Raw genomic sequence first — 23,010 nt, forward strand, 5'->3', positions numbered from 1 at the left:
ACTTAACCCCAATTGCCTCACCAAAAAAAAGATATATACTCATGGGGATACATAATGTTTAAGTAGTTCATACATTGCAGTGTAGTGGAGGGAAAAGGGGAATAATGATCATACAGCTTCTAGTACCCCCAAAATGGAATAGAGAAACATTAGGGACCTCTGATGGGGTGCAAGGATAGTGTCCCAAAGGAAATTCCTTTCTCGAAGTGCAGATCAGCAACTGTACTGCAGTCCTAGAGAATACCTAATATGAAGTGACCTGAGTCACACGGCCAGGATGTTTCAGAAGTGGAACTGGAAGGTAGCTTCTTTAGTACACTTGATAAATGCTCGATGATGGATGCCATGGATGGATGTTAAAACTTGGAAGGGTTTGAGAGTTCTTCAGGCTATCCGGGCCCCACAAAATCCCTGCTCTGAAGGGCAGTAGTTAAAGGGCCAGTCTATATGGGTGTCCTTCTCCAGTGGAATGCAGTCACTTCTTGAACGCGTCCTCTCCAGCCGGATTGACTCCAGATTTTTTTCTTTACCCTTTCCCTCCCTTTCCAGTTCTATCCTTGAGAATAACCTATAGCCGAGCAGAAGGTCTCCTGCAGAGAGGAGAGCAGGGGTGGGATCCACAGTCTGAGAATAGCCTAATGGCCACTCTAAGCCCTTCCGCAGAGAAACTGGCCTAGACCAGGGCTTCGGAAAGGGTGCAAGACCGCCGGGGTGGGAATCTGGACGCAGGAGAAGGGCGGGGTTTCGGCGGTTGGGCCGAGGGGCGGAGCGACTGTCGGCGCTTGGCGAGGCAGCGCGGGGTGGGGGAGGAGGGGGGCGGGAACTCTATAAAAGCTTTGCCACTGAAGAGGGCGGGCCTGAGCCTTCGCTTGGGCTTGGTTTGGAAGGCTTGGCGGCCCTGCCTCCGCCGCGCCCCCGAAGCTGGGAGAAAGAGAGGGGCGAGAGGGGGAGAGGAGGTGTTAGGGCATCTCGGCACCTCCGGAGCAGCCCGAGCGGTGTCGGCGGCCACCGCAGGGGAAGCCCGGGAGCCAGAGCTTCAGCCTCTGGCGCTGCAGCTGGCTCGGATTGGGGGTGCGGAGGTGAGGGCATCCCGTGGTTGCGGCGGAGGCGGCAGCGACTGCAGCTGCGGCTGCGGCTTTCACACCTCGGTCGGGGTCTGGGGAGCCGCGACGCAGGGGCGGGCGAAGGCCTCGTGGCGGGAGGAGGTCAAGGACAGGGTTTTTTTGTTTTTCCCTTTCTCCTGGTACTGGAAAAACCCCAGGCTACTCTGCCCCGCTCTGCTAGGTGGGAACGTTTGCAGAGATGGAAGGGCGCTGGGGCGTTGCCGGCTCGTTCCCCTATCCGTGTACCCAAAGCTTTTAGCTTGGGGGATCGAGTTACCTACTGCACTTGGTTGGGGTGGGGGAGAGGCTTTTCAGGGAGTGGGAGAGTTAGTGAAGGGAAAAGAAAACTCACCTTGGCAGAACTATTAACAAGGGGAAAAAGGATGGGCAGCTGATGGCTGTTAACTAAAGATGGATGTGTCAGCCTGTGAAAGTTTGTGAGCGGATTAAAAAGGAAACCGCCTAGTCCTGGGCCGGTCTGTGGAGACGAAGGTGAAGCATCCTAGGGCTGGCTGGAAAGGTGCTGCTGCTTCCGTTAATTACGGAAAATTGAGGTGAAGGTGCAAACCGGTGGTCTAGGGTTGGTCCTGTTGATGTTTTAATCTTAGATCTAGTTTGAAAGTTGCGTGGGAAGCATTTTGGTTAGAGAATTAAAATGGTCCCTAAGTGTCTGACAAGGATGAGTCCTGAAAATCTCGGCGTGTGAAATCTTTGTCTATGTCAAATCAATGGCCCGATTTGCAGTTCTGCCTGCCCGGCTATAGGGAAAAGCTCAATTTTCTGGAATCGTCGCCAGTGTGGACATTTGTCCTTTTTACATGAATAATATCTAGTGTTGGACTGGAGCTTGGCACTGGGTACTATGGTAAGGAGTAGTGGGAGGAGACTCAGCAATGGGCATTTCACTGGCTTTGAACCTGGGGAGAGGGGACATTGGCAATAATGGAGAATTTTGAGAGAATAGGGTTAGATATTTGTTCTGTGGTATGATTTTTTTTCTTTAGTTCTAATTTGTGCTTATCCTATGTCTATTTGTGCTAATGCTTATCTCTCTTCCCTCACTCCCTTATTTTAGCTACATCTGTTTCAATGGTGCTGCTTTCTTCGTTCTCTTTATGTAGCCACTTACCTTCAGGCCATTCAGAGGAGAGCAAAGTGGGGAATATGAAATCAGCCAAGCAGCAAGTGAATCACAGCCAATGTGGGGAGAACCAGCCTCCCCTGAGCCCCCTGCGGTCTGCTCTGAATTCAGTGGTAACTTCTTCCCAGGCCTATGAGACCTACATTGATAATGGACTCATATGTCTCAAACACAAGATTAGAAATATTGAAAAAAAGAAGGTAACTTTTTTTGAGTTTTTTATGTGGGATGTTTCAAAACAAAACAAAAATCATGTTTGACTTGGGTACCTCCCCTTCTAAGAATAGAATCAAGATCTAGTGTGCATGCAAAACAAAATTTAGATTTATTATCAGTTTAGCTGAAGAGCTTCTTTTTCACTATTACTTTGCATGCTGTTGTCTAAATGCTTTGAGATTTATTAAAGCATTCATTGCTCAGAGAGAGAGAATACTAATAACTTGAAAACCCCATCTCTTGTTTGCTTGTGTTCTTTCTGCAGTAGTTAATGCAGTATAGCTGCAGCAATGGTGGGAAGCTTGAGTAATCATACTCTGGAATACTGTTCTAGCAGTATATAGTTTATAGTTTAAAGATGACATAGTCAGGAAGTGAATCTTTTTAGAAATGCTTATCAAAAGTGAAAGGATTAATATTGGCCTAGTACAAAGGTTGATGCAAAAATTCCAAATTCTTGCCATAACTTAATTTCTTTGAGTCATGGGACTACTATTAAAATTATTTCATGTATTACATTTTATTTAATTATTTTAATGTAATATATAGTTTTCTTTATGAAATAATTATTGGTGATTCCCTTTTGGTATTCTAAATGGCAGTACCCACTGGGTGGGTTAATGGCCCTGAATTTCAAATAATGAAATATAAATATGAAACCAAGTCCTACTGAAAACTTTTGGAGTTGTTTTTATGGGAGGTATATGTGTGTTATTCAAATGGCAAGTCTGTGGTTGGGTTAATGTGGAGCTAGTTTCTGAGGTCATAGGTTTAAGTACTTCGAAGGACCAGTTACTTGTTGCTTCCCTGTTCACACTGGGCCTGATCTGACTAGTAGTCTATACAATGTATATACAATGAATGGATCAGCACAAATTCATCAACTTTAGTGGATACACAAAGCTTAAGCCATATTGATGATAGGTCAGTTGTATGGTCTATGCAAATGAGCTACCATGTCTGCTGTGTATTAGAAACTGAAGAGTTTGAGCATAAACTACATAGTTTTAACTGGATTTAACTAGATTTGTATGTAAACCAAGACAGGACTACCATCAAGTGCTTTGAGACAGTGGTTATCATTATGATAGCATGTGCTTATCATTGTACCAATGTATACAGTAACACTAAAGATTTGTCATTTCTCACATTATAGTAGGTTTAGCGTGAGTTATGTTCATCTATTACTTGTCTTAAATTTAGTATGAAAGTTATTACTCTTGGACTTGGCACATCAAAAAAAGGTACAATTGAAGCAAACAACAAAATGAAACAAAGAATAGGGCTAATATAAGCATAGGACTAGATGCCCTCCATGCTGAACAGTGGGCTGTTCCAAATTTTGCTTCTAAGTGCCTGACTAAATTACTCTCAACAGACAATTTTCCCCTTTTGAGGTAATATATAGTATGATGTGAGTGCCCCCATTTCCCCTATTTCTCTGAAACACTTTTCTCACTGTCATCTGCTTTTCCCCCCCCTTCCTTTTGATATTAAAGGATGAGGTGAACCTCCCTGCCAAGGTTAACCCCTATACCTGTATTTCTGACGACCTTTTTTCATTATGACCTTGTTCCATCAATCAGCCATTTTCTCTAATGGCTCTTCAATCTCTCCATTCCCTTCAGTTCACAAACATGTACTCAGACTTGCCCTGCATTTGTCCTTTCCCACTGCTTTGGCCTTCATTATCACAAAAGATAACTGGAAAAGTCAATTTTCCCTTTCACCAAAAAAATTTGTAGAAAAAATAGGTTATACTCATTACATCCACTTTACCTTTAATCCATTTTCAATTTGACACATCCCCATCATTTTACTGAAACGATTCTCTTTAGGGTTAATCCCTTGTGACCTTCTTGTGTAACCTTTTATCATCTTCTTTGACCTCAACAAAGTATAAGGCAGTGTGGGATACCACTTCTTTCTTAATAACCATTCCTTCTAAATACCTTCATCCATGGTTATATTTATACTTCTATAACCATTCCTTCTTTCTCTTCTGTGCTGGTTCCGTTTCCTTTTCCTGTCCCTTATGTGGATATCCTCTTAAACTTTTGCCTTAGGGCCTGTTTTCTAGTGTGCCATTAATTGCTGTAGCTTCAGTTACCATCTCTAGGTTCTTAAATCCCCCAAATTTTTATCTCCAGCCCTGATTTCTCCCCAGGATTATAGTTCCCTATTTCTAAAAATCTACTAGATTTCTATATCTGGATGTTCTGCTGGCATTGCAAATTATGTTTACAAAACTGAAGAACTTATTTGTACTCTCTGCCCTTACACCAACTTCTTCTTCTTTTGTTTTTTTTGGTGGGCAATGGGGGTTAAGTGACTTGGCCAGGGTCACACAGCTAATAAGTGTCAAGTGTCTGAGGCCAGATTTGAACTCACGTACTCCTGAATCTAGGGCCGGTGCTTTATCCACTGTGCCACCTAGGTGCCCCCAACTTCTTTTTCTTATGGAAGACTCTGTCTTTCCAGTCACCCAAAAAAGGAGATATCCTCTTTGACTGTTTTTTCTCTGTCACTTTTCTCATTCAGTCATTTGCTAGTTCTTGTTGAATTGATTCTGCCTTCCATGATATAGCATCTATTTCTTTCTTTCCATTTTGATTGCAACAATCCTACTTTAGGACCTCACTACTTTTTGCTTGAACTATTCTAATAACCTCTTATCTGGTCTCCCATTGCTCTTTCTCCCTAATTCAGCCTTTGCTTAGCTGCCAAAGTAATCTTCTTAATGCAGTGTTTTGAGCACATCACTCCTTCTAATTAAAAAAAAAATTAGTGACTCCCCATTACCTTGCAGATATAGTATAAACTCTTTCTGGTGCTTGAAGCCCTCTGACATCCCAATACTATTCCCTTGAAGTGGGAAGGCATAATGGATTGACTACTGGATTAAGAGTTAGGAATCCTCAAATTTGAATCTTACCTCAGAACTTAATTAGCTGTGTGATCCTGGACAAGTAGCTTGGCTTCTCTCCTTTTCTGCAAAATGGAGATAATAATTCCACTCACTTACAAGGGTTATTGTGGGAAACAAATTAGATCATATACATAAAGCCCTTTGCAAGCCTTAAAGCATGATAAGCTATTATTTGGTTCAGACCAAGCTGACTTCTCCTCTACCCTATTCTAGATGACTTCTTTGTGCTGTTCTCTTTGCCTGGTATGACCTCTCCTCTTCTCTGCCCTTGTTCTCTCACCCCCAACTCTGACCTTTTTAAGATACCTTTTTTCTGTCAAATGTCAACTTAGGTGCCCTACTTCTGTGAAACTTCCCTGATCCATTTCTGTGCTGACTCTTTACCTAATTGAAAGGGATCTTCATCTTCTGATTACTCATAGCATTTTGGACCTCTTTTTTGTACCACTTCAACTTCGTATTGTTGTATGTTCTGACCATTATAATTCTTCTCCCTAGCCTTTGCCTCCCTCCAGACTTGGCACATAAAACCAAAGTGTCCTCTATAATCATTTTTTTCAGCATATGTTTAATTTTTTCCTTCTTTCAAAGATCTGATTTTAGGAATCTAGTCCTTTAATATGTACTAATACTGAAAGTATCTTATACTACTAAATCATAGTCTTTTTTGTTTGGGGGGGTTTTGTTTTTTTTTTCAGGCAATGGGGGTTAAGTGACTTGCCCAGGGTCACACAGCTAGTAAGTGTCAAGCGTCTGAGGCCGGATTTGAACTCAGGTACTCCTGAATCCAGGGCCGGTGCTTTAATCACTGTGCCATCTAGCTGCCCCTTAAATCATAGTCTTAATTTAAGAGTAGATTTTTTTTTCATTTTATAATAGGTATTTAATTTACCCAATTTGATTAAACAGACTTTTTGTGTTTTCTTCTCCCCTTCTCCACTTCTTGGTGTCAGTATAAATGCTTTGAAAAAGTAGCATTTCTGAAGTTCTCAGTATTAAGTTTGTTTTTTTAAATAAATTCTTCATCTAGCAAACTTCTTAGTTTGCTTACCTTAATCAAATGCTAATCTTACAGATAGGCAATTTAAATTTAACTTGAGTTTTATGGGGAGTTTTCAGGAATGTTTCCATGGCTAGATATTATTCTAAATAGAGGTTGCTCAAATCTGTGTCTATACTAAAATCTTTCCCTCCTAAGATCAATTCTGTTCCCTTCAACTGCCTTCTAGACATACCTGGGTGTCCTGTCAGCTCATCAAAAACAATGTATCTAAAACTGGACTTGATTCTGATCACTACTCAATCTTATTCATCTTTGCCTTTTCCCTTTCTTTTCTCTCTCCTCTATTCCCCATATTTATTTCCTTACCAAGTCAATTCTGCCTCTACAGTATTTCTTACCTTCATCCTTTCCATTCAACTTCCATTTCAACTGCTTTTGTTCAGGCTCCTCTTGCCTCTTGCCCAGACTATTGTGTTAATCTCTTAATCTGTCTTTTTTAATTGCCTTCTACAATATTCCTAATGCTCAGGTCTGATCATGTCACTTCCTTGCTAAAAATCTTCCTTGGATTCTTGTTGCTTCCCAGATAAAATGCAAATTCTTCAGCCTGTCACTTAAAACCTGCCATGATCTGTCTCTGACACACTTTTGTAGCCTTATTTCACGTGATTTCCCTTCACACTTTGTGTTCTAACCAAACTGAAAGACTAGCTCCTTAACCAGCCTCATCCTACTATGCATTTCCCAAGGCTCTGAACCTTTTCCATTTTTCTCCCTTTTTCCTTTCTCTGCCCCTCCCAGCTAAACCCAAACCTAATACATGTTACTGTTTATATTTGCTTGTTAATCCTTCCTTTAAGGAACATATTAGGTATTATTTCTTCAAATCTTAGAGAACACTTTTTCTTAATCTTTACTCCACGCCCTATACCCTAATTATCTGTGTATGTGTGTAAGCCATCATACTTCCTGGCCCATGTTCAATTAGATGTTGAAGCACAGGGACAGTTGTCTTTCATTTGTTTTCCCAGAATTTATCAAAATGTCTTGTCCATAGCAGGCAAGCAGAATTTATTTAGAAAAATTTAATCTTCATATTTAACTTTTTGTCAAACTAAAAGTTTTTCTATTTGTAGCTCAAACTAGAAGATTATAAGGATCGTCTGAAAAATGGGGAGCCACTCAATTCAGACCAGTTGGTAAGTAGATAGCCATTCTCTAGAGAACTTGCTGCTTCAATTTTTAAGGGGGAAAAGCCTTTTAGATTTGATAAGGCTAAAGACTTTGTAAAATGGGGGAGATAAATGAAGATAAAGTGAATAGAGTGAAGGTCTCATTGAATCTTCACGTCTCTGAAATTTCTTAAGTATACTTGCTGTTAGTTCCTATCAATAACTTACAGTCTTTTTGGGGTGCTGAATATGTGAGGTAAGTGCTTCAAGGTAATTCTTATTCTTCCTCTCCTTTCAGTTTGGGAGAATAGCCAACTTTCCCCACATGTTCTTAAAGTGTTGAATGGATTTTGTCTTTTAATTTGAAGCTCAACCACCCAATCTCAGTTGAAATAAAGTTTCTCTCTCCTTTCCTTCTTCAGCTCTTCTTATCAAAAAGGTAGGAACACAAGGAAACAAATCCAGGGCAGCCCCCAAAGAGGATTCCTTGGCAGTTTTTGCTGAGTAATTTTTTTCTTTCCTCTTCCCATCATCACCAGAGCAAGTGAGGGAAGAACAATGACTTAGCTTCGGATGACTTTCATTGTCCTTGTACTGTACAGTATTAGCTAGCACCTATTGAGATTCTTTTATGAAGACTTCTTTCCTAGGGGAGGAATTTTGGAGTATGTGTGATCCATTTGTGTACTTTTCATTTAACTTAGTCTTGATAATTTGTACCAAGGTGCACTAAGTAAAGAAAAGGCACTGCTCACTTTCTCAGGTCACTGGCAGACCTAGGTAGGCTTTTATTTGCCTTTCTTTCTGCCACAGTAATTTCTCTCTGCTTTTTTGCTTCAATGCCAGGTTCTCTCCACCTCGATTTATACTCTGCATCAGATTACGCCCCCCCACCACCTCCCTGCTCCCCACTAGAAGCTGGTGAACTAGCTTTGCAGTTTGCCTGAATTATGTACTGGGTGAATGTCTTCATTAATTGGTTTCCCTAGAAACAGGCTTATAGAAAGATTGGAGGCAGTCATCTATGAGGTGTAACTTATTGGACCTTAGAATCAGTGTTGCAAGGAACCATGGGAGATTAACGAGGCCAGCTCCTTACTTGGTATAATTCTCTCTGTAACCTTGTTTTGTTTTTTTTGTTTGTTTGTTTGTTTGTTTGTTTTTGGCAGTGGGGGTTAAGTGACTTGCCCAGGGTCACACAGCTAGTAAGTGTCAAGTGTCTGAGGCCGGATTTGAACTCAGGTACTCCTGAATCCAGGGCCAGTGCTTTAACCACTGCGCCATCTAGCTGCCCCCTGTAACCTTGTTGACACAGGTTGTTATCTAAGCCCTTCTTCAGGGGTTCTTAACCTTATTTGTGTTATGAGCCCCTTTGGCAGTCTATTTAGGTCTATGGGCCCATTCTTAGAATGTTTTTAAATGCATAAAGTATAGGATAACAAAACATTTATATTGATAGTTACAAAAATGTATTTTTTTTTTAAATTACAGACCCCAGGTTAAGAAGCCTTGCACTATTTGGATGGAGAATATACTGTTTTACATTTTTAAAAAGTTGATGTCATTTCCTTTCCCTAGTAAGAGCTCATTACTTTGAGGCAACATGTTCTATTGTTCGTAGACACTAACTATTGAGATTTTTTTTTAATACTGAACCCAAAACTACTATTCTATAACATTGTTGGACCTAGTGCTTTTTGGGGTGGGGCGTTTGGGGATCGGGAGCTCAGATTGTGGGAAGCTGTATCACATTTACTCATGTTGAGATTGAAGTCAACTTTTTAGAGCATCCTCCAAAGCCTCCTGCCTCTATAATTACAGACTTTGTAGAATTAGAGTTAAGAGTTCAACTCCTGGCTCTACTCTTTCCTGCATGATGTGGACAAATTACTTTGCTTTTTTTTTTCTGGACCTGTTTTTCTAACTGCAGAATTAGTGAGTTGCATCAACTTTAAAGCCTCTTTAAATTCTAACCCTTTGGTCTTTGAAGGTGAGAAAAGATTCCAGATAGCTTGGAGATGCATCGAGCTCTCAGCTGTAGACCATTTAGTTTGTGTGACATGAAATTTTTAATTTGGACCAGATGGCCCCTCTGCTTTGTGAAATATATTCTTGGGTGAAAAAATTACTAATAGTAGCTAACATTTTTATAGTGCCTACTTTGTGCCAAGCACTGTGCTAAATGCTTTACAAATATTTCATCTTGTTAGCTTTAACTTAGTATGAATTTATTGTGTTATTTTGATTAGACTTTGATAAGGGAAATATACTTAATGTATAGTAAAGGAAAGGGTTAGGGTAGGACTTGAGTCTTTCTGTTCCAAGCATAATACTCCTATACTCTCTTTTTTAATCTAAAGCTTCCCCCCCCCTAAATTGGCTATTCATTCTAGCCTTTATACCTCTCTCAACTTGTGTTTCTTTAATCTGCTTCTCATGTCTTTTTTCCAACTACTCTTACATTGCTTAGAAACTACAGAACCTTGAGTGGAAAAGAACCTCAGAAGCCTAATTTAATTAAATCCTAAACAATTATTCCCTCTACATTGTATATAACAGTGGCCATCTACAGTTTGTCTCAAGACCTCTGGTGAAAGAGAACCTACTACAACCCAAGGCAGCTCCTTCAACTTTGGAATAGTTTTAATCATTAGGAAACTTTTATTCCTGCTTTATGCAAAAATCTACCTCTATCATTTCTATCTATTGTTCCTTGTTTTGAACTGTGGAACAACGTGGAGCAAGGGCAAACCTGCTTAAACTTCATAGCTCTTCAAATACTTGAAGACTAATTACTGTGGCACTGACCACATCTATTGTCTTCAGGTTTCTTCAGGATTCATTTGCCATGAATCCTTTCCCTCAAGCAGCTAGGTGGTGTTATAGATGGTGTTAGACGTGTAGTCAGGAAGATCTTAGTTCAAATCCTGCCTCAAACACAGTAGCTGTGTGACCCTGGACAAGTCACTTAACCTCTGCCTCAATTTCTCATCTGTAAAATGGGAGTAATTATAGCACCTACTTCTGGATTTTTTTTTCAAAGATCAAATGAGATAACATGTAAAGAACTTTGTAAAACCTTAAAGCACTTTATAAATGTGATGACAATTGACAACTATTACTAACATTCTGCTTCTCTTTACACACATACACACACACACCCCTACCTACCTACCTACCCCTGGGTACTTCTCAAAATCACCAGTGCCCTTCCTGCACCCAGGACTGAGCTTTATATTTTGGATATGAGGATACAATAAAAGCATGACCTCATATTTTTAAAGCACTATATGTGTGTTTACCTTTGTGTGTGTGTGTGTGTGTGTGTGTGTGTGTGTGTGTGTGTGTGTACTTTCTCCAGCAAATAGTATCAGTTCATGTTCTCAAAGGAATTATAGTACTTAACTGTTATAAAAATCCTAAATCTGTCCTTAAACACAGATAGTTCTTCACAAACCAGGTATTATGGAATGAAACTCAGCAGATATAGTTTAGGTGGCCTCATAACGTTCATTTAAGTTAAAGTAAGTTAATAAATAAGTTAAAAATACAAAATAAGGCTTCATGAATCAACCTGATGTTTGTCTTTTGATATGGTCAGGTATCATCTTCCTAATCGATATCCTGTTTTTCATGTCTTGTACATAGCAGGTACTCAAATCTTACTGAATAGAGTATTGTAACTAGCAAATATAAAATTTTCTTTCCTCTGCTGATATACTTTGAATAATTTAAAATCTTTGAAGGGAGCTACTGTGATCATGCACACTGTAGAAACAACATTGAATGCAGTCAGAAAACTTGAATTTCTCCTACCATTGTCATTTGTAATGTTAAGCTATGGATCTTGGACAAATTATTTAATATGCCTGAGCCTGCCCCAAGTTTTTCAGCTGTAAAATGAGGGTAGTAATGTCTGCCCTACTTGTCTAATGGGGGTTATTTGTTGTTTGAAAAGTGTGCTTTCTGACTTACAACATTAAAGTGGCCTATTCAAGAGAACGTAATAGCTAAACTAAATCTCACTTGCATTTGGAATAACCTATCTAAGTAATGTAAATAAATAGCCTATTGCATCAGACCCCCTTCTATCCACATCTCTAAATTATTTTAGCAACCTTCTGATTGGTTTCCCTACTTCAAGTTTCTCCCCACTCCATTCCATCCTGCACATTGTTGCCAAGGTAATTTTCTAAAGCACAGATCTGACTGTATGACTCTTCCACTCAACAAGTAACCGTGGCTTCCTATTGCCTCTTAAGATGAAATATCAAGTCCTCTGTTTAGCTTTTAAGAACCTGTTGCCAGCCTATTATTCCACTCTCCTTAGACATTATTCCCTTCCCCCACTCTATGATTTCTGCCAAACTGGCCTCTCTGTTCCTCATACAACTCCATTTCCTGTCTTTGCCTTTGCACTAGCCATCCTCTGTGATTGGAATGTAGTCCCTCTTTACTTCCACTTCTGAGTCCCTTGCTTTTAAGATGCAGCTCAAGCACCATCTTATGCATGAAACATAGAATCTATTCAGATTCCCTCCCCAAGTCAGCTACTAGTGTCCTCTCTCCCTTCTATTGTGTCTTCTAACTACTTTGTATATAATCCCTTTATATTTACCCTGTATGACTTTATATGTGTGCTTCTCATCTCCCTCATTAGAATATAAATTCCCTTTCCAGTATGGATTGTTGCATCTTTGTACCTGTATCCCATCTGTCCTCATACAGTGCCTTAATTGGCACTTGTTGGTACTTAATAAATTTTCATTAATGACCCTCGTGTGTTTTCTCTTAGCAATGGTGTGAGATTTTGCTTATAAAATGGTTGGAATATTGAATATTAATTTTTCTGATTCAGATTTGGATCAAGAACAGAAAATTTTTTCCTAAATTTTTTTTAATGCTACTATATTTTGAAATGAGACAGCTATTGAACTGAAAGAGAGAATACTATGAACCAGTTTGACCACATGTTTAGTAAGAAGTGTCAAAGACTCAGATTTCAAACAAGTAAACTGACTAGTATTCCATTCAAGGTACTAGCCCAACTAAAATATCCATGAATGAGTACCTCTTCTTTGAATTTTGAATTGCTGACCAGTACACACACACACACACACACACACACACACACACACACACACACACACACACACACATACACTCATCCCCACTTTCCCTTCTCTAATTGTAGAGTACTCTTATTTTCACAGACATATGCATGTCAAATGTTTTCTTTTTAATTGTTTTACAGGAAGCAGTAGAAAAGTATGAAGAAGTATTACATAATTTGGAATTTGCCAAGGAGCTTCAAAAAACTTTTTCTGGACTCAGCCAAGATGTAAGTAGTTTTAGGAAAAACAATACAATTTGAATAGGGTAACTGAAAATCAGTGGTATATGCAATATTGCATAGCCTTTAATCCTCACCTCTACAAAAATGTTGCATTTTCTCAACTCTTCCCTAAGGGAAAGCCTGATATAGTTGAATAGTTTGGTTGAATTGAGTTTAACTATTATTCTTTCTATTTTATATTGTTGTAGTAGTTGTATGTATTTTGCTGGATCTTTTTACTTCACTCGGCATCATTTCATATGAATCTTCTCTAAATTCTTCGTGTTCATCTCTTGTGGCACAGTCATCTTCCATTTTGTTCATGGATTGCAACCATGATTTTGTCGAGCTATTTCTCAATCAGTGGGCATCTATTTAATTTTCACTTCCTACAGCAAGATCTTCATTTGTTTGCTACTAAGTTTTGGTCGTTTTGGATAATGATGGATGCTGTAGCCCACTTGTAAGATAACTATACGATAATTTTCACCTATTGTTTTACACTTTTTACATGTCAGTATCTTTGAAAGTATTTCAGTTAGGCATATTTTTATTTATGGTTTAAAAATTAGCTATGTATTAATAACCTTATAGTTTTTTGAAAACATTGATAAACCCTGTATCCACACATATGGGTGGATATATGCAAACTAGAAATTGTCATTGTTTGTTCTACCAGATATTTGGGTTTTAGACCCTAAACTAGTAACATCAGTGCTTTAATTTTATTGTCACATTCTTCTGAACATTGTTTCTTTAAACTTGCAACTTGCTGGGGTTTTTTCTACTGTGTCCTATAATGGTATTTTGGCAGAAGTCACAACATGATTATTTTAAATATAGTATATGTTGAATGGCATGGTGGATAGAGAATTGGCCTCAAAGTCAACAAGACCTGGATTCTGATTTCTGACATATACTGGCAGCTTGAGCCCAGGCAAGTCGCCTAACTTCTCAGTGCTCTAGGCAACCTTTTAAAGCTAGAGGTAGAGGTAGTCAATTTGCCTGGAAGCTTCCTAGATGAACAAAATCACCAGTACAATTTCTATCACTGTATACTGAGACAAATTGATCGTTTTATATGTTATCATGCCCATCCAGTGACCAAAAAGTTGGTGGGTTAAAATACAATGTCTGGGGGCAGCTAGGTGGCGCAGTGGATAGAGCACTGGCCCTGGAGTCAGGAGGACCTGAGTTCAAATCTGGCCTCAGACACTTAACACTTACTAGCTGTGTAACCCTGGGCAAGTCACTTAACCCCAAGTGCCTCACAAAAACAAAACAAAGCAAAACAAAAAAACCAATGTCTGGCCAATCTTAACTTTGGTCTTCTCCATTAGACATTGTTGAGTAACCAACCAAGATAGTAAAGTAAAACTATAATTTTGTGTGATTTGCTTGTTTGATATGACGGTTCCAGGGGAGCAGAATTCTAGGGAATGCTGCCTTAGGATACAAATTCATATAGGTCTTGTAAAATAAGTCATCTGATTAGTTGGAACTGACCATTTTTATAGCTTGCCTTGATCCTTTTTCTCTGTGCAACTGCCTGTTAGCCTTTTTTGGGTTATGGGACATGGGAAGCAAAATATATATTGAGAATTAATAACACATACATATACATACACATATATAGAGAGATATCTATACACACACACACGCACACGTATATACATATACAGAGAAAGAGAGAGCGAGCAAGAGAATAATTTTGCTTTCAAGTTACTCTGATAAAAGTTGGTCACCTTTCAAGGATTAATTGTATTTCATTGATTTTCCTCATGGTAGATGATAGAATAATAGTAGAGTGTTGGCTGACAGGAGACAGGGTTCAAATCCTAACACTGCCACTAACCAGGTAACCTTAGGTAATTTGACTTCTTTTTGTCTCAGTTTTTTCCTACATTTTTATATCTATCTTTCATATTTGTATCAAAAATGTAGTAGTAGAACATTTATCTGTTCTCCCTCCTAACTTCTATCCCTTAGAGTCTTTGGCTTCCTTTAAGATTTTGGCTTTGAGTTTCCCCTCCCCTAAAACATTAGTACCTTCCCATCTAAGCCTACCTTCCACTTACGCTATGTTTACCTCATATAGTCCACTTTATCTTCTTCCCAATTAGATTATAAATTCCTTAAATACAGACTGTTTTTGCTTTTTCTTTAGTTCTCCAGCACCTTGCAAAGTATCTGCTTTGTAGGAAGTACGTAATAAGTGCTTATTTGGTAGATTTAAAAGCACTTAGTTGTAAATTGGTATAATTAGAATTGGCTACATATTCTATCTTGTTAGCTTTTTTTAATTGTCATGTGAGATTTGAGAATCTTTAGCTTTTCAGGGTTAAATGTTCTAAGAGCATGATTTCAGTAGCTTATAGGATAAAGCATGTAGGAAAAGCACCAGATTTGCAGTCAAAGGACATGATTTTGAATCCTAGCTCTGTGAGTACAGGTCTTCATCTCCTGGCCTGTAAAATGAGGGAATAGACTAGGTCTCTGAAGTCCTTTTTAGCTCTAAATCTTACAAGCCTAGTTTTCTGTATGTAGAATTGCTAATGGGAGGTGGAGGTTAATAAGATTTTGTTTTTAATAGCTCCTGAAAGCCCAGAAGAAGGCTCAGAGAAGAGAGCACATGATAAAACTTGAGGCTGAAAAAAAGAAGCTCCGGACTATATTTCAAGTTCAGTATGTCTTACAGAACTTCACACAAGAACATGTACAAGAAGACTTCAAAGGTGGCTTGAATGGTGCAGTGTATTTGCCTTCAAGAGAACTAGACTACCTCATTAAGTTTTCAAAACTCACATGCCCTGAGAGAAACGAGAGTTTGAGGTACAATAGTGAAAAGGTTCTCCTAAAATAGGACACACATTTCATTTTAATTTGTTGATATTTTGGAATTGATCAGGAAAAGCTTTGAAGAACAGAAAATCCTGTGATTAAGAGCCATAGTATTTTGAAGGGTTAAATTTGGGATGAGGAACTAGTTCTTTCTTTACTATTCATGTATTCTAATATTGTAGCACTGATTCTTTTTTTATTTTTATTTTTTTAGTGAGGCAATTGGGGTTAAGTGACTTGCCCAGGGTCACACAGCTAGTTAAGTGTTAAGTGTCTGAGGCCAGACTTGAACTCTGGTACTCCTGACTCCAGGGCCGGTGGCCCTGTGCCATCTAGCTGCCCCCTGTAGCACTGATTCTTAAAAAGGTTATCCAAGAATCAGTCTAACCTTAATGTAAGACTGCTATATTTGAGGATATTAGAAAAATTTTTTGTTATCCAAGAATCAGTCTAACCTTAATGTAAGACTGCTATATTTGAGGATATTAGAAAAATTTTTTGTTAAGGTAAAAACATGGTCTTTTTATTATCCCAGAGTTTTGGCATCCTTATTTCTCTCCTCTTGAAAAAAGAGTAAGCACAATTCAGCTTGTTCCAATGTAATTGAACCTTCAAAAAGGACTAGTATTTGGTATTCTGCTATCATCCCAACAGGTAAAAATTGAATAAGTTAACTCAATAGCAAAACACAAACACCAGATTTATATAAATTGGACTCTTTGAATATCTTTTTATTTCTTTTCCCCCCTAGTACATCATTCCTTCCAATTATCCATATTTGCCATCTTGTTTTGAACAAATAATTTTTATACATTTTTTTCTTTCTAAGAAAGTTTGGTGGTGTTTTTGTTTTATTCTGTTAAAATGGGTTTGAAATTCATGTGTATGAGACCTGATTTCTAAGAAATTTAAATTTCTATAGGAAAGCTATAAACTTCAGTCAACTCTTTTCTTCTTGCAGTTAGACACATTGGCTTCCCATGCCATCACTAATAAATGTCCATTTCCCTCCCTACTGAATGTGTGCTCAGGCAATGTGTAAATGTATATTTACTTTAGACTAAACAAAACTTATCTGCCTAAATATCATGTAAAGGGCTCTTAAGTAATCCATGATGGAACTCATAATTCCCCATATTTGACAACAGTAATCTTGAATTGACAATACTACATCTATAAATGATCATTTTAAACTTCTGTTCCCTAAACCATAAGTCTCTAGCCTAAAGGTTTGTTTTTTTAAGTTAGGTTGTTTCAGATATTAACTTGAATTAGGAATCTAAGTGGCTAATCAGCTTTAGCAGTTCTAGTTTAATTTTTCCTTTTGGTTGGAAACAAAATTACTTTGACTATATATGGACAGGAATTTATAATGTGTCAATGCCAAAACATACTTCTAAAGTTGCTTTATTTTTGCTGCTTTTCATTGTCAGTATTGAAGACCAGATGGAACAGTCATCTCTCTACTTCTGGGACCTCTTGGAAGGTAGTGAGAAAGCAGTGGTAGGAACAACATGTGAGTTTCTTGTTCTTGATGAATGCCTACAAACTTTATTTTGTGAAGTTTAGATCAGAACTCCCATCACAGTACAGTATAATTTAATTAGAGCATTTGCCTTGTGTAGTAATGTTAAACAAAAATATTTAGTTATATTCAATTGGGATAATATTTTGGAGAGCTGTGAAGTGGTAAGCCAGTATAGTCTAGTGGAAAAAAATACCAGACTGGAAATTTGCTAGCCTAGTTGCAGTCCTATGACCTTGGGTTTAACTTCTGTGTATCAGTTTACTGTCCTGTGAACTGGCGATGTCTACCTTAAAGAGTAGTTGAAGTGCTTTGAAAATTAAACAATATGCTGATATCATACCTTATGAGAGATGCACATGAATTGGCATATTTCATGTTTTGACCAGAGATTACCAAGGGAAGAAAAGTCCTTTGACATTCTGAAAATGTTAAATTCAACAAACCAAATAGCTGCTCTGTGTTAGGTACCAGTGATGGAGGTGAATAGCATTTTTCATCATAAGTCCTTCAGAATTGTATTGGATTATTATATTGCTGAGAAAAGCTGTCATTCTCAATTGATTATTGTACAATATTGATTATTGTACAATATTGTACAATATTCTCCTGGTTCTGCTCACTTCACTTTGCATCAGTCTTTCCCAGTTTTTCTGAAACCATCTTGCTCATCATTTCTTACAGCACAACAGTATTCTGTCACAATCATATACCACTCTCCTCTCACATGGCTATCACTCTAGTTTAGGCACCATTCACCTTTTTTACCAGATTACTCAAGTAGCTTTCTAATTGGTCCCTCTGCTTCAATCCTTTCCCTACTTCATTCCATCTTTCACTAGTTACTACCATCTGCTTCATGAAGCCTTTCTGGGTTTCCTATTTCCTTCCTCTCTTAGTTTACCCCACTTGTGAAAGCATATACATATGTGTGTTCTTGTATTTACTTATATATTTGCATGCTGTCTCTTTCTATTTGAATATAAGTTCTTTGAGGGAGAGCCTGTTGTGTTTTTGTCTTTGTATTTCCATTACCTGGCCCATAGTTAGATGCTTATCTAATAAATGCTTCATTCATGACTTTGGGTAAGGGTTTATAGGGAAAAATTGTGTTGGCTGTGCCTCATAAGAGATTCCAATTTCATAATGGACCAAGCAGAAACTCTTAATCTAGTCCATCATTTTATAGGAGCCTGGGTTAAATGACTTGCCACATCAGTCTGCATTCTGTTTTTGTGCATAGGTATAGAAATGGACTAGTTTTTAGGTAACTACCAGTTTGTTCTAATGCATACCTCTTCTTATAGAAGAAAAAAGGGCTTCTGTAGTGTATGAGGATAAACTATGTTTTTTTCTTAATTAAAAAATTGCTGTGCCCACATCTTATGAGTGAGTGAGTGAGTGTGTGTGTGTGTGTGTGTGTGTGTGTGTGTGTGTGTGTGTGTGTGTGGTGGGGAGAGTTGTATGGTTATGTATTTTCAAAGTGTTAATGCTTGCAAGGTACCTAATTCTTAATGTTCCTCTTTCTTAGACAAACACATGAAGGATCTGTTGTCTAAACTGCTTACCTCTGGCTATTTTGAAAGTATTCCTGTTCCCCGAAACAACATTATAAAGCAAAAAGAATTGGATGAAAAAATCGGAGGAAAATCAGAGAAGAAACAGTTGTTACAGACAGAATCTGTTAAGGAATCAGGTTTGATATGAATGGTAGAATTTTTGATTCTGTGTTAGCAATTGTTTGTTTAATAGTGCTCAATGTGATTCATCTAGCTCTTCCCAAGCTACTTGTCTTAATGCTATACTGATGCTATTTAAGATGTGAAATTCTAGGTTATGCTTAATTATGTTGTTTTTGGAAAACATTCATTAAAATAAGTTTTTAAAACTATTGGTAGGATAATTCTATTTTAGACGTTTGTCCAAATTTAAGTACAGTAGAACCTGGAAAAAGTTGACTGGGAACAGATATCCTCAAAATATTACTTGCTTAAAATCCTATCTCCTGAAAAGTAGTAAAACACACCTCCCTTAATTAAAAATAAAACAAAACACAAAGCAAGTCTTTAATAAAACATAAAATAACACAAACTTTCCAATCCAATTTTAGAATAATGATGTATTTCTTTTTATAAAAAATGTTTTCTATGTTAGGTCCCAAGTTGTATTCAGATTTTTTTCAAAAATATTCTTAATTTTCAGATTACATATACATAATTACCACTATAACTGTTTAAAGCAGTCTAGCAAAATTAAACATAATTGATGTTAATCATTGTAATGTGTGTACTTTCATTCACACTTATGAGTTACAATTCATCCTACAACTTCTTTTTGACTATTCATATTTCTCATAGGAGTAGTGTGACATTCCTGAGTTCTGGAAAGCAAAGAGCATTTTAATAACACTCTAATTGCTTCAAATATGCAGCATTTCATTACTTTGTTCCTAAGAAAAATGAGTTTGGAAAACATCAAATTAGTTATATTATAATTGTCACTTTTTAAATAATTTTTCTTTCCCATACCATATAGGCAATAGGATCGACTGTCTTTTTGCTTTGTTTCCTTATTGCTTTTTATTTCTTTGGGAATAGTGTAGATCATACCTATGAAAATTATTTTGGTACTTAAAAAAAAATTCATTGTTATTTCTTTTCTTTGTCAGTCATTTCCCACTACCTGTTCCAGATTGAACCTTTCCTTGTGACAAAGGAAAACAAGCAAAAACATCTAATACAGAAATTTTGTCTGACCATGTATATAAATATTCTGCTTTAGTTATTCCTGTCCCTCTACCTACAAGGGAGCTTTTTAAAAAAAAAAAATTCTGTTTTCCAGGACCTTATTTCCCTCTGTATCATTTCATAAAGATCTTTCCATATGTTGATTATTGTCACACATATTTCATTCATATACTGTAGTGTTTTTTTTATCCATTACCCACTTCACAGGCACTTATTTGTTTCTAGTGATTGGCTACCACAAAGTGTGCTGCTATGAATATTTTGGTGTACATATATATGTTCATTTATTTCAGTTGTGTCTTACTCTTTGTGACTTCATTTGGGGTTTTCTTGGTAAAGATACTGGAGTGGTTTCCTACATCCTTCTCCACCTGATTTTACAGATGAGGAACTGAGGCAAACAAGGTTTAGTGACTTACCTAAAGTCACATCACCAACATGGCTCCATCTGTGTGCCTGCTCCCACATACATATTTAAGTAAAAGCCTAAAGTTCTCACCAGATGGCATAAAAACAAAGAAATCCAGTAAGAGATTATAGCAAATGCCTTCTTCTACCCCAGCACTGCCAAAAAGTCAGTCAGAAGATCACAGGCAATAGGAAAAGAGGCATCTCCAGCAAAGTGAGTACCAACATGACCAGAAACAGGACACATAGCCTTTAAGACACTTGTGTTCAGAGAGAGCAAGGTAAAAAGTAGTCCTGAGAGCACCTGGGTGAGAATATTAAAGTTCAGAATTAATTTTTAAAAATATATTCTCAGGGGCAGCTAGGTGGCACAATGGATAGAGCACCGGCCCTGGAATCAGGAGGACCTTAGTTCAAATGCAGCCTCAGACACTTAACACTTACTAGCTATGTGACCCTGGGCAAGTCACTTAACCCCAATTGCTTCACCAAAAAAACAAAACAAAACAAAATATATTCTTCACAAAAAAAACTGCTACAAAAAAAAATATATATATATATTCCATGTTAATTTGGGTATGCTACTAAATCTGTATTATAGTTAGTACTGACAATTATTATATTGATAAAGCCCAACTATGCTCTGTGAAATCTAATTGTTTACCTCCTTTATTTCTGTGAAGTATGGTATAGTTATATTCATATAAATTTTATATATCTTAATTTCTTAACTCCCAGATATCTGTGGTATTTTGTAATTGTTTTCTGTGGAATTTATCTTATTTCTCCCTTGTTTTTGTTAGTACTGTATAGAAGTGCTGATGATTCTTGTGGATTTATGCTGTATCCTTCTACCTTGTAACTATTAATCATCTCAGTTTCACTGATGATTCTCTGGCCCTTCCTTCCTTTTTTATTTTTAGCTCTAAATTCTCTCTTTCCTTTCACCCCCTTCCCCATTCAATACTCATTATGCATATGAAGTCATGCAAAACATATTTCCACATTATCCTTGTTTCAAAAAAGAAAAGGAGGAAGAAAATATGCTGCAGCCTGTACTCTGAGCCCATCAGTTCTCTATTTGAAGTTAGAATTTTTGTGGTTGTTCATTGTGTTGCTCAGTTACTCTTTCACAGTTGATTGTAATATTGCTATTACTGTGTAAATTATTCTGCTGATTCTGCTCACTTTGTATAAGTTCATGTAAGTCTTTCAGGTTTTTCCTGAAATGATCCCCTTCATCTTTTCTTACAGCACAAATAGTATTCCATCACATTCATGTGGCCATAAGTTGTTCAGCCATCCCTTCATTTTTTTCAATACTTTTTTCAATACTTTTCCACTACAAAAGGAACCACTATAAATATTTTTCTACATGTGTCCATTCCTTTTTCTTTTATCTTTTTGAGGTACAGACTAAGGAGTGGTATTTCTGGGTCAAAGGGTATACACAGTTCTCTTTAGAATGATTAGACTAGTTCACAGCTCCACCAATTATGCATTAGTGTACCTATTTTCTGCATATATCCCCCAGCATTTGTCATTTTCCTTTTTTGTCATCTTAGCCCATCTGTTGGGTGTGAGGTAGTACCTCAGAATTTAAAAAATTTTATTTTTTAGGGGCAGCTAGGTGGCGCAGTGGATAAAGCACCGGCCCTGGATTCAGGAGGACCTGAGTTCAAATCCAGCCTCTGACACTTGACACTTACTAGCTGTGTGACCCTGGGCAAGTCACTTAACCCTCATTGCCCTGCAAAAACAAACGAACAAACGAACAAAAAACTAAATTTTATTTTTTATTCAATAGTGATTTAGAGTATTTTTCCATATGACCATTGTTAGCTTTGGTTTCTTCCTCAGAAAACTGTTCCTTTACCCTTGTACATCTTTGATCAGTGGAGAATGGCTCTTATTCTTAAACTTGGCTCGGTTCCCTATATATTTATGTAATGAGACCTTTATCTGAGAAACTGGGGTTTTCTAAGGTAATTAGCTTATATGCAGATAGGGATAGTTTTGTTGCTTTTTTGTCAAACCTCATGTTGTTCATGTGTTCAGTCATGTCTGACTCTTTGTGACTCCATGGACCATGGCATACTGGGCCTTTCTATTTTCCACTATCTTCTGAACTCTGTTCAAACTCATGCTCACTACTTTCATGACACTATCTATCCCTCTTATCCTCTGCTGTCCCCATCTCCTTTTGTTCCCCAGGAAGCAAGTAAGATGATCTGGTACTCCCATCTCTTTGAGGACTTGCCATGTTTTATTGTTGTCCACACAGTCAAAGGCTTTAGTATAGCCAATGAAGCAGAAGTAGATTTTTTTTTTCTGGCACTCTGTTGCTTTCTCCATAATCCAGTAAATGTTGGTAGCTTAGTCTCCAACACCTTTATCTCTTCAAAATCAGCCTGTGCTTCTGATAATTCTTGGTTTATATGTTGTTGAAGCCTTGCTTGCAGAATCTTAAGCATAATTTTGCTGGCATGTGAAATGAAAGCAATTGTTCAGTAATTTGAAAATTATTTGGCATTGCTCTTCTTTAGGATTGGGATGTAAACTGATCTTTTCTAATCCAGTGGCCACTGTT

General features: G+C 37.6%; 1 protein-coding gene across 4 annotated transcripts in view; it reads left to right on the forward strand.

Annotated features, from left to right (window-relative positions):
* Positions 1–841: 841 nt before the first annotated feature.
* Positions 842–23,010, forward strand: part of CAPRIN2 (caprin family member 2) — a 62,949-nt gene continuing 40,780 nt past the window's right edge. For 2 of the 4 annotated variants that reach the window (XM_043968316.1, XM_043968318.1), the window contains exons 1-7: positions 842–1,079; positions 2,179–2,444; positions 7,529–7,591; positions 12,819–12,905; positions 15,493–15,731; positions 17,174–17,256; positions 18,797–18,961. In XM_043968316.1, coding sequence (XP_043824251.1) covers positions 2,193–2,444; positions 7,529–7,591; positions 12,819–12,905; positions 15,493–15,731; positions 17,174–17,256; positions 18,797–18,961 — 889 coding nt within the window. In that variant the 5' untranslated portion in view covers positions 842–1,079; positions 2,179–2,192. The remainder of the gene's footprint in view (positions 1,080–2,178; positions 2,445–7,528; positions 7,592–12,818; positions 12,906–15,492; positions 15,732–17,173; positions 17,257–18,796; positions 18,962–23,010) is intronic. The other 2 variants (XM_043968315.1, XM_043968314.1) reach the window with 2 other exon arrangements.

Source organism: Dromiciops gliroides, chromosome 5, assembly GCF_019393635.1.
Source record: "Dromiciops gliroides isolate mDroGli1 chromosome 5, mDroGli1.pri, whole genome shotgun sequence".
Classification (NCBI taxonomy): Eukaryota; Metazoa; Chordata; class Mammalia; order Microbiotheria; family Microbiotheriidae; genus Dromiciops; species Dromiciops gliroides.